The sequence below is a fragment of the Anabrus simplex genome, chromosome 13, assembly GCF_040414725.1.
Source record: "Anabrus simplex isolate iqAnaSimp1 chromosome 13, ASM4041472v1, whole genome shotgun sequence".
In the NCBI taxonomy this organism is placed as follows: Eukaryota; Metazoa; Arthropoda; class Insecta; order Orthoptera; family Tettigoniidae; genus Anabrus; species Anabrus simplex.
Window position 1 is genome coordinate 86,825,634 of NC_090277.1, and position 13,060 is coordinate 86,838,693.

Below are 13,060 nucleotides of genomic sequence, written 5' to 3' on the forward strand. Positions count from 1 at the left end.
AAAGGGAGCCGATTTCTTAGCAGTAATAGGTTCGATTTCTACGAGTCGAAGGCATCTTCTAGCCCGGACCAACTTCAGTACGAAAAGTTGCATACATATTAGGGGGCTTTAACGACCCTGTCCCTGAGTTTATGCAACTCTTTAAGTAGCAGAATTCTGCGGACATGAACTAGCTTTCTACTCGTTGAAATCTAAGCTATTGCTGTTTACATATCTGCTTCCTACTGATTACTTACTAGCAGTAGTAACGATGATGAAACATTAAAATAGGTTATAAAGAAAACTACATCGAGGTGTTTTTCAAAGACTAGAATTATGTTTGTTCAGAGACATAAAAGATAGAATATCAAATAAGGAATATGAAAATCGACCTGGGCATTGCGAGTCACATAACTGAGAGCTTGCGTTCGAGTCATGGAGGGTTGGAACTCTACTTCTTTCGACAGCCCTGAAAATGGATTTGCGTCATTTCCCGGTTTTACATCGTGCAAAAGCTGAGACTACACCTGATTAGCGGTCACGTCACTCTCAGTGCTAGCTCTTTCCTAGCCCATCACTTAAGGACCAGTCTGATCACGTAGAGATCAGAATTTTATGATAATTTGGTTTTTAGGAGATGTCGTCTAGGCCGCTCTTCCATAATGTAGCGAGTGTAACATAAATTCTAGGTGTTCTGATGGGCTATATCCCTAATGTTCATGAAAACCTCATAACGTAACTATTGTGTATATTAGACTATACTTGTTTGCATTCTAACCAATTACTGCATAAAAATCCGAGGTCTGCGGTGATCAAGAAAATAAATTGGAAGCATGAAATTTGAAATATGTTACTTTAAGAACTGCTTCACGTAGCAGTTCACTTTTATAAAGACTGACTGTGTAGTGTGTACAAGAGGTATGATCTTAAAAAGGAACATAGTCTAGATATATGTACTCTTCGCCTGCCATAACCAGTCCATAGCAAAAACAGAAATGCTACCCATCTCTAGAATAGAGAATTACTGTGTACTGGAGATAATTATCTTTTACCCTTCAAGTTCTTTTTAGCCTTATGCGTGTACCATACCATAATTTTCTGGATGTTTCGACAATGTTTGATCCCCTCTCATGTTAATTCTCAATCCTGAGATTGGTTGATAGCAATTCTTCTCCTCCTCCACTCCCCTCTGTATTCTGTTAATCTCTTCATTTCTTCATATGAGCTGACTTCCTTCTTATTTTTTCATTTTCAAAATTTTCCTCCACTCGGAGGCTGCCTAGGACAAAGAATACACAAACATTTCATTCAAAAATAAAAAATAAGTAAATTATGTCACCGTCTGGTGAATATAAGTGGTGTCTGAGTATCAAAAGAGAACTCCTGAGCGCTTTCATCCCCCAGTCGATGAACTCCTTGGTGCTGATGTTGAAGGTGTTCATCATTTCTATCGTTTTTTAGCGACTGACACTCTCGCACCGATCATGAGACCTCTCACTTCTACGTTGTCGAGTTCACATTTATTCTTATAATACGGCACTGTAGGCAGGTAGATAGACCTCTTTTCTCGATCAATTTCATCTGGCTGGTCGGAGTGTGATTCAAATCTTACTATGGGGTCTAAGATACATCCCTTCTTCCCTTTAATTGCTATCACATCTATCCTTCTCGTGCTGCCATTTACTCTAATGCCATGGACTTGAAATCCTTTCTCACTACATTAGCTTTCCTGCACCTTGATTCAATCTTCTACAATCCTGGTAGAACACGGATCCCAAATACTTGAAATGATCTGTTTGAGCTGTGTATTCCCAGCCTGATATTCAATTTTCTTGGATTTTTTTACCTACTAATATCAATTTAGTCTTGGAAAGGCTAATTTTCATAGAAAATCGATTAAACATATTTTCCAGTGCCATGATGTAATAAATATATAGAAATAAATTAATAAATAACATATAGGCGTACCACAAGGGACTGACTTCTGACCATTTTTATTCATAATTTATCGAGGTTTATTTTTATTGTTGTTTTTGTAACCACTGTTGTAGTTGTGAATAATAAATTGGGAAAGAGTGAATGTTTTAACGTTTTTACATCAACATATCCTTTAAGCTTTTAAAAAGCACCCCTGCTATGAAGTGTTAATGTTTCCCATATTTTTCTTGGCAATATCATAACTCGTTTTAATTGACCTGGAATAATCAATGCGAGTTAACTTCGTAAGATATGGCGTATCCATTTATGATCTTAAAACAAATACATCAACCTGTGCATATCCCAGTACACATTGACGAATAAAAGCAGATAGCAGTGAGAATCTGGCAGTGGTGAACTCTAACGCGACACCAGAACTCAGGGAGGCTGACCGCAAAACCAACGGTACTACACATGTATGTAAATAGTCAGGATATATGTAGGTTGCTAAATTTTGGGGTCATTTTCGTGTTAAATAAGGACCAAATATTTGCACATACATCTGCTTATTGTTGACATGAATCAGCCTTCCTATCTGTGGCGTCCCTTTGCTAGTTTTCTCCACGACGCTGTGTGCGATCGCTCCATGTTAAGACCACGAAGAAAGAACACTGTGTATCGTAAGGGATTCTGGAAGAAGCAAAGAACAAAGGGATCTGTTTAAAGCCCCGGCTTGGTGCGAATGAATTATTGAAAAGAAGAATGTACGAGTATCATAGAATATAGACGAGATGTTCTTGTGAAATATTCTGAATAAAATTTGGTTAATGGCGCCTTTAATGGTTAACATTTAAATGTATTCAAATGAGTGTGAGCCGTGTACCGAAGAAATGTTGCGTGTTAAAATAAGCAAGTGCGTGGTCCCTTGATATCCTTACGATTACAGATAAATATTATATAAAACATTATGACATATTATTTGGTAAGGTAAAATAATGATCAGAAAATCCCATATATTCGGGAGAGGGTATTTATTTTTATTGGAAACATTTTTTTATACTTTTGATACGTGTGGTTTAAAAAGTTGATACCTGGAAAGCATAACTGGAAAACATCATTAACCAAATTGAAACAATTTTAGTTACGGTTCTTCAACTCTGTGTTAAATTTTACTTAACAAATGTTAAGTAACAATTGTTATTTAATAAATACTTCGGTTAAAAGTACCCTGTTTCACGAACACATCTTCAAGATTTCTTACGAAACAATTATTAGAGAAAAATTAACAGGTTTCCGTGAGATTTTTGAACGCGTTTGGCAGTGAGCGTCTTTTTTTATTGTTTCTTTACATAAAGCGCTCCTAGCGGTATGTTGGAATATTATAGCCTATTGTCACACATCGTTGACATTATTGTAGGTTATGGTTTGCGGAAATCACTAAGACGTAAACATGTCAAGTAAGAGGCAGCAAAAACGTTATTATGAGGCAAATGTTGTTATAGTTTTAATTTAAAAGTATGCCATTGAGCTTGAAAAATTAAATAATGGACTGTTATAACACAACATCCTTATATGAGTGTAATTTAAGTCTGCTGCAAAGGCTCTTGTCTCGCACTCGTGAACAGAGTTGCCTAAAATAACCTGAAAAAATCTGTAGAACAATATCTAAGAGTATAAGCAACTGATGCACGGGAGACACTGATAAGTTATAGTCTGTACGAAACTATTTTCAATTTACTTTAGTACCTTGTCAATTATGGGTTTGGTAATTAGGTATCTTTGTAGAAAATTTTCTTTTGACAACTCTAATATTCGATTTTGCGTAGTATGAATCGTCCTTTGCCTTCTTCAGTTTATAAATAGTCTTCATACAGCAGTAAAGCTTCAAACTTACGTCTTCTACATGCTACCATTTTGAAATGTTAACAGCTTTTAAGAGGTTTAACACAGGGCTGCTGCCATGTTGATTTAACACAAGTATTAACAATTTGTTAGAGTTAACAAGATGAGACGGTCATTTTGTTCAATTATGTGTTAAGTCTTCTTAACAGCAGTGTTAACACTTAACATTGGTTAAAGAAATTAGGCCTTTGTGATTCAGAAGTTGAACTCAGAATGAATGGCCTGAAAGGAGTGACAGAAACATTATTGCAAAGAAATGATACCCCCTCCACAGCAGTCTTCCTCAGTCACCCCATATCACGTCTGATATCTCAAATGAATCTTAGTATTAAATTATCAAAACATGTAATTTAATTAGAATATGACGGTAAATTAATTATATGCTATAACTATGATCTACGTACCTAATTGCTCTAGACTTCAAGAATGTTATATTGCCTAGGTTTCCTCAGGCACAATCCTCTCACTAAGCATCATTTACCAATTCTTTCCTCCCTCACTTTACTGCAATTCTCCACATCCCCTTAATATTATTGATTAATGTTGTAGTCCTTCCCGGGTGCATCCACTCTCTGTTAAATAACTCTACAATCGCATACAACAGTTTCATTATCAATTTTACTTATATCCCCAACATCAATAAATTTATCTCGTGTTTCCCTGGTCCCTAAACAATGTTTTATAAGTTATGCCGATCCCATTTCTTCAGAATATAGTCACATATATTATCACCCCTATTCTATCTGTATGCTGTGTTATTTTTACCCCATTAACTCCTATATTATTCTCATAATTGCCTTTTATATTTTATATACCCTAGTTCTCATTCTTACAATTACACTGAAAAATACTTCCAGCAACCTCAACCCCGTGTGTGTGGGAGACGCAGACGAATAGTACACCCACGGTATCCTCTGCCTGTCGTAAGAGGCGTTGAAAGGGGAGACCAAGGGGGATGAAAATGTTTGTGATTAGTGCCATTACATATTGAACACCACAGGTCGACGTTACTTGTGACTAGTACCAACTTGCGAGAAAAACCACGGATCTGAGTCGCATAGGAGCAGTACCTCTTTATGAGAAACACCATGCGTCCACGTTGCCTGTGATTAGTGCCACTAAGTGAGTAAACCATGTGTCTACATTGCCTATGATTAGCACCATCATACGAGAAATACTATGAGACTATTAGTACCACTACAGGAAGAACACCCTGGTTCTGCTTTACCAGTGATTAGTACCATTACGAGGGGCTGGTGACCTGGATTTTGTACCCCTTTACGTAATAAGCATCATCCCAGTAATTCAGACATTCTGAATTGGATCATCTGTTTGTTTTTGTTTCACGATATTTTTTTCATCATCATTCGTTTTATATTCTAGTCAGTGGATACATACCGTATTTATGCGAATAATCCCCGCACCCTAACTTTAGGAAGGCTGATATTGAAAAAATGCCAAGATTGACTCAAATAAAACCCGCACCCCAATTTCATGCTTCATTTTTTAAAACAAACATGCGGGTATTACTCGTGTAAATTCGATATTGAAGTTTTGAATTTTAATTTTCATTTCGTTGCACCTTGTACTATTACCTAGCGGTTAGGCCCCTTTAAACAACAATCATCACCATCGCCAGTAACCTCATAGTTTTGCACTGTGCAATATCCTTAACTCTTACAACTACTAATCCACAGTGCCACAGTTGTCGCCCTGTTTTGTGTGTTCGTGCGCTTTGAATTTGGAAGGCATTTTCATTAGCATATCTCGCAGTTTCCACATCTAAATGTAGCATCTCTATTACTCATAACAAGATACGTTCGCTCAGAAGGTGGGGAGTACCTTATTTCATTAAAAGAGCTGATGTCAGGGTTAACCGTAGCGTGTGTAAGTTAACAAGAGAACACGCGCGTGTGGCTGTACATTTTAACTGTAGGGTTAATGAAGATGTATGTCTGCGCGTCATGGAGGACTCAAGAGACCATCTCCTATGAAATGCTGACCTCGCAGAGCAGAGCTCTCACGATAAAGGACATAGAACAACATCGAGAGCCCAAATGAAAGTCTACTCTCCTATTTTCCAAGGGCGGAAGAAAGTTCAGTCGACACTACATGTCAAACGATGATGGCATGTAAAAATTCTTCGGAGACACATTTGGTGTTTACCAGACAAATTTAATTAAAACTCTACCATAGATTGTCCTAAAAGGTTTCTCGATTCTTTACCAAATAGTAGTGGAAAATAGTACGTTTAAACTGAAAAGCAGACAACCTGTCTAAGATGTATCTTTAATATGCGATATGCTGTTCATATATCACTTTATTATAAGGAATTGCCATGCTTCGAGGGTATCAACCCCATGAGCTGTACATGATATGATTTCTACACAAAATGCTTCCCACTAATACTGCCAACTATCATTCTTCTTCTCTCGTCCTGTCATGACCACCAAACAAGGTCCGGCTCCTCTCTTGCCATGCTGTAATCCGCATTGCTCCTAAAACATATTTGCATCCATGTCATGAAATCTGCGATCTTTAGGGACATCCCCTCTCATTGCAATTTTGAAGTCCCTTGCCATGAGCACTTGCTGAGCAGATCCCTGTGAATTGCTGAATAATTGTTGAAGGAATGAACGAATGAATGAATGAGATAATAATAATAATTTCGTGTGGCTATTTCTAGCCGAGTGCATCCCTTGTAAGGCAGACCCTCCGATGAGGGTGGGCGGCATCTGCCATGTGTAGGTAACTGCGTGTTATTGTGTTGGAGGATAGTGTTATGTGTGGTGTGTGAGTTGCAGGGATGTTAGGGACGTCACAAACACCCAGCCCCGAGCCATTGGAATTAACCAATGAAGGTTAAAATCCCCGACTCGGCCGGGAATCGAATCCTGGACCCTCTGAACCGAAGGCCAGTACGCTGACCGTTCAGCCAGCGAGTCGGAATGAATAAGATGATTGAATGTGTTACTTTGCTTAACTTATTTAAGTGCATTTTAGTTACTTTAAAATAAAACATTATTATTATTATTATTATTATTATTATTATTATTATTATTATTATTATTATTATTATTATTATTATTATTAGAGCCTCCGTAGCTCAGGCGGCTGCGCGCCGGCCTCTCATCGTTGGGTTTCATGGTTCAAATCCCGGTCAAAGGATGTGAAATTTGTCCTGGACAAACCGGAGGTGGGTCAGGTTTTTCTCTGAGCACTCCGGTTTTCTTGTCAACTTTCATTCCAGAAACACTCTCCAATATCATTTAATCTGTCAATCAATAATCATTGCCTCAGAGAAGTGTGACAGCAGAAGGCACAATTCCCATCCTGGCCGACAGATTGAGCTTCATTCCTGACCCGCTCAAGGGACTGGAAACAGGCAGTCGATAGCCAATAATAATAATAATAATAATAATAATAATAATAATAATAATAATAATAATAATAATAATCATTAGACACCGGATTTTCAGGCTGTTGTAGGTTAGAATGCAATGTTATTTAAGTGAGTAGGAAATATCGCCTAGCCCACTCAGTGGATGTGTTGTAAGCTTAGCATAAACGTAAGGTATACGAGGTAAGATCCCCTATATCTTATGCAGCCCTCCCTACACCACTGTAGAGTGGTCTGCATAAAACTTGCTACGCACTTCAGTAAGTTGGCATTCTAACCTATATTAGAGTCTAAAATGCCTGTATTTAATAATAAGAATAAGAAAAATAATAATCTCGACTTACAAGTGCAAGCTACCTTTTTAAACGTGTTGCGTATAATTCTATCCATACTTCGCAGAGTCATTCTGTACGTTTTAAGAACACATTGCCTTGAATTATTTGTGAAGGAGACGCGGCTCCTGAGTTGCTAGAAGTCAGAGAATGAGTGACGACCTGTTAAGGTACATCGGTTTCACACCGAGGAAGGGAGGAAAGTAATGCACCGAGAGGGAAGGACGAGATTTAGTGGCGAACTGAAAAACTAATCTTGTGATTGCAGGGGAAAGATCTTCTCGATCACGCAATGTTCCCCACCGGACACGTTAGTGGTAAAGAGGAGATTGAAGGTGCTTCGGAAAGGAAAAGAGACAAAGAAGAGCTTTACCAGGGCACAGTAGATCTCACCGCCCTTGTTCCCGACGGTGTTAAAGAGTTACACATCTTACGAGGACAGCTCAAATGACACCACTTATTGAGCAATTTACCCAACACTTTCGAAAACAAAACTGATAATCGTAATAATTAGAGCCCTAATTTGAGGTAGTAATAGGATACAATGCAATGTTAGTGAAAAAGGTAACAGGTATAGTCTAATCTACACAAAGGTTATGCTATGAGTTTGGAATAAACATAGGGGTACGGCCATCAAGACCCCTAGAATTTATGTTACTCACGCTACATAACGGAAGAACGGGCTAGACGACATTTCCTGATAACCAAATTATTTTGCAATCTAACCTATTACTACCCAAAACATCCAGACTGTTGTCATTAATAATAACAGTAATACATATTATGAACGTGGTACAGATTATTTTTACCTATCCATCTAAAAAGATGTTAAAGTGTCACAATAATAGTACTTCACTGATTTTGACGACGTCCCATTAACTATAATTACGGTTTCCGGAAACGCTAAGGTGCCATAATTTTGTCCCGCGGGAGTTCATTTATGTGCCTGTAAATCTATCTACACCAAGCTGACGTATTTGAGCACCTTCAAATACCACGGACAGATTCAGAATCGAAATTGCCAAGTTGGGCGTAAGAAGGGACAGTGCCTCAAACGTCTGAGCCACTCAGCCCGGCAAAGAAGTGCCATTGGTGTAATCTGTATATACAGGTTGTGACAATAAGGTTAAGTTGAAATTGAAGACTGTTCTTGAAAATCTTGCTTTGTGGAATAGTGACATTTTCAGGAGAGACAAGAAACTGGTTTCCCATAAGGGCTTTATAGTTATAAACTCCTTTTTATTAATTTTATAATTAGGTCTTATTGAAGGGTGTTCTTCGAACCTTATTTATTTTAAGAATTGTATACTGTATGAGGGTTTGAAAGTCAACAATTTTTCAAAACTCGCTTTCTGCACATAATATTAGTAAAGAAATTGTTAGTAATCTTAGTAGAAGAGAATTTTCTTGGTTTGTCCATCAGTTAAACGTATTTATTCACAATGTAAGGATTACAGTACACTAGTCCTGGAAATTGTGACAGGTACATTCTTATGAATATGAATTAATTGAGAAAAGAAAAATGTTAATCCTTTTCTGTGAAATTTATTTACATGAACATTTTATCCCCCTTTCACTCAAAATTCTCCTACATCAGAGTTTTCAACATAATTTAAACATTTTCCTTGGCATATTCACGATTTATGAGCATTATAGGAACCAAAGAAGAATTTAAAATAGTATTACTCTTGTTTTATAACATATCTATCAACACCAACACTTCGTACACTTTCCACTCAACTTTTTCTACGTTACAATATTCCTCAGACATGTAAAATTACATTAATCACTGCACAAATTCTATAGCACAAGAACCACAAGGCTAATTTTACTGACCAGAGAAGACTAAGTGGAAGAAAGTTTAGACGCCCGAGATTATACTTTGTGGCACATACAGTAGAAACAGGCTACATAATAATTTAGTTTCTTTTATTCTACTTGTAATTATGTGTAGTAGAAATTTTTAGCGTACTCACTTAAAATTTTAATCCAGGTTGAACAAGAAAGTGTCGGTATATTTTTTTCCATTTCCAATGGAGCACTCACTTTGAAAATTCGTAACATTAAATGTATACCAAAATGTATTATGTCTTAAAGAAACGTATTGTTAATCTGTATACCAAGTCTTTATTTCATCTGATATTTGTGAAAAAAGTTGTTGTTATGAATGAATGTCAGGATAAAATTAAAACTGCCTTTTTCTCCTGCATGCAGTATTGTTGATTCTATATGGATTTATATTTAACTGGGTCCTTTTGTCACGGATATTCCGGCATTTGGTGTGGATATGCTCGTAAACTCAACTCTCAAGAGCAAAAACATTTCCTTTTTCTATGCAATCCTGACTCTGACATAAAGACACTGCTGTCTCTCCTTTCAAAGGAACTGTTCGTGGATGTTCTTATGTTTCACTCCTGCGGATGATGGTTCAAAAAACTCGAATTGGCTGACATACCAGCCCATCATCGTGCTATCATGATAGATTTAGTGAGCGGCTTCTACCAGATCATGATCCACCCCAGAACCAGACATCCATGGGGGATCTACTACCGTGGAAAAACTTACGTATGGGCGCGCCTCCCTATGGGGCATTCTTTAGCTCCGCCCATTATGCAACGCTGGGCTACCGCCGTGGGTCAGATCCTTCAACAAGAATTTCCCGTCCAAATGATAACTTACCTCGACGACTGGCTGATACACGGGACACTTTGGATCAACGAATGGCCGACGAGATTGTCCTCTACCTGGAAGTTATCCTAGGAATAACAATCAACCGCCGCAAGTCCCTCCTGCAGCCGGCTGACGTCTTCACCTACCTAGGGGTCACCGTGGACCTGCCCCAGGGAGAGGTCTCCCTACACCACACCACCCAGCAGTGCATCCGACAACTGATCCCGCTAATCCGCCATGCCAACGAGGAGGAGCGCCAGCAGATTGCTGGTTATCTCAGCTGGGCCGCATATGTGATGTCCTCGTGTATCACTACCTTCAAGTAAAGTGTCCGACGTTCCATCGCTATCACACCACACCAACATGACAACACCGGCACGGATATGTTGCTCCAGTGGGTCATACAACTCCCGCGAAATGCACCCCATGATGTATGTTAGACGCATATTGTCCGCTTGGTAATTACGCATCACCTCATTCACCAGAGAGTGTTTACCGTAGCATGAGGGCTACAAGTCATTTTGCTAACCACACAACAGCGTACACTTATTCCTCAAACAGTATTAGATACCATATGAAGAGGTCCATCCCTGAAAAAGACTGCTGAAGCAAGAACCAAAAAAGAGAGTACCTACTAGGCATGCGCAGTATCACATAATGACATCATGACTCTCAGGTACAATGTGTCTGGTAATTTAACACTACAAACCTCATGGTCCTCGCTATGCCTTCACAAGCCTGGGTTCAGGGATTGCGGGTGATAGTGAAATAACGCACTTCACACCAATTACTTTGATCTCATGGTCCGAAAGCTACCCTTCTAAGAAAAAAACAGGAATGTTTAGTAGGAAGAAGACTAATAGGTATTTAAAACAGAAATTCCCTCGTTGTCAAACGACGAGTAGTAGATAGAAGGGGTAGGATTCAAAACACACGCATTTTGCTTCAGAATTAGAAGATGAAAACTTCTTCAGGTCCCATTTAATCCCTGAGAGATTGATTTGATTCGGAATTCACCGAGCTCGATAGCTGCAGTCGCTTAAGTGCAGCCAGTATTCAGTATTCGGAAGATAGTGGGTTCGAACCCCACTGTCGGCAGCCCAGAAGATGGTTTTCCGTGGTTTCCCATTTTCCCACCAGGCAAATGCTGAGGCTGTACCTTAATCAAGGCCATGGCCACTTCCTTCCCACTCCTATCTCTTTCCTGTCCCATCGTCGCCACAAGACCTATCTGTGTCGGTGCGACGTAAAGCGACTTGAAAAAAAAATTCGGGCTTCAATAAAACAGCAACTGATCTGAATCGCACAGGTGGCAAATTCCTTATCAACTGGCATGCCTCCATTGACAGCTCGGAACATCCTGCTTATTCGAGCATCTCGTCTCCTTAATCACAAAACTTCCAAGCCCAAACTTTGGAAGGTTTTCGCAACACTGCTCTTTTGCCGGAAATCACCCAGTACAAATAGAACTGCTTTACTTTGGATGTTTTTAGTTCTCCCATCAAGCAATCCTAGTGATGATCCCATACATTGGAACCATACTCTAAGTGTGGTTTTACCCGTTATTCACACGCCCGCTACTTAATATCCGTACCACAAACCCTAGATAACCTCATAACCATATGAAGAGATCTGTAACCTTTATTAACAATCCCATTAATGTGATTACCCCCAATGAAGAACTTTCTTTATATTAAAACTTAAGGTACTTATAATATTCAGCCCTTCGCCACAGTAATTAAATCTGAGAGGAGTTTTTCCCCTTGTAAAACATACAACCTGGCTTTTCATTGTTTACCACTGTCTGCTGTCCATGCAATGGCACTGTTGAGGCCTTTATGCAGGCGTTCACAAACCAGATTTACAGTACCGTTTCTTTGTGATGTTTGTCGTTTAAATTGGAAGATTGTCCCTTTTATGTGGACTAATGAAACTTTGTCATTTCGTTCTCGCTGTTGACAAGGTGATACAGAAATGCAACGTTTGAATCCTGTAATTACATTCAGTCACGTTTTCATGTAATGTAAATCAAGGAATTTTAAGCAGTGATAGGTTATAATGCAAACCTCCGTGGTTCAGACGCCAACTCACCACTCGATACCGTGGGTTCAAATCTCGGTCACTTCATGTGAGGTTTGTGCTGCATAAACCGGAGGCAGGACAGGTTTTTCTTCGCGTACATCGGTTTTCCCTGTCTTCTTTCATTCCAGCAACACTCTCCATTAACATTTCATTTCGTCTGTCAGTCATTTATCATCGCCCCAGAGGAGTGCGGCGGGCTTCGGCAGTCGGCACATTTCCTATCCTGGCCGCTAGATGGAGGCTTCATTCATTCTATTCTTAACTCGGTCAGATGACTGGAAACAGGCTGATAGATTAGAATGCAAACTAATTTCTTATTAGGAAGTATCGTCTCGCCCGTTATTCCTTCATGTAACGAGAGTAACATAAATTCTAGGGGTTCTGATAGGCCGTACGCCTTAAATGTATGCAAACCTCACAGCATGATTGTTGTGCAGTGCAAGCTATACTTGTTACTCACTTCAGTAAGTTTGAATATTCTAACGTATTACTGGGTAAAAATCCGGGCTCTGTAAAATGAAATTCTGCTGAATGTACTTTGTAGGTCACAAAGTTACGAACCCTGCAGTGTATCTGGGAGTTTCATGTAGTGGCACAGTAAGCTCAGCAGGTTGTGCACTTAGGCTTAACGGCCAGAGCAGTGACGGGACAGAGGAATCATAAATCACAGAGACCTGTTGGCGGCAGATAACAATAGCCATGCCCTTTGTCTGGAGGCGAGCACCGTAACACGTTTCACTGTTGGAATACATTACCCTGAGAGCGGAGCGGCCGGCTA

General features: G+C 39.2%; 1 protein-coding gene across 1 annotated transcript in view; it reads left to right on the forward strand.

Moving 5' to 3' along the window:
* The first annotated feature begins 10,865 nt into the window (after positions 1–10,865).
* The window catches only part of LOC136885033 (uncharacterized), a 189,709-nt gene continuing 187,514 nt past the window's right edge, over positions 10,866–13,060 (forward strand). The window contains exon 1 of the mRNA XM_068230065.1: positions 10,866–10,890. Coding sequence (XP_068086166.1) covers positions 10,866–10,890 — 25 coding nt within the window. The remainder of the gene's footprint in view (positions 10,891–13,060) is intronic.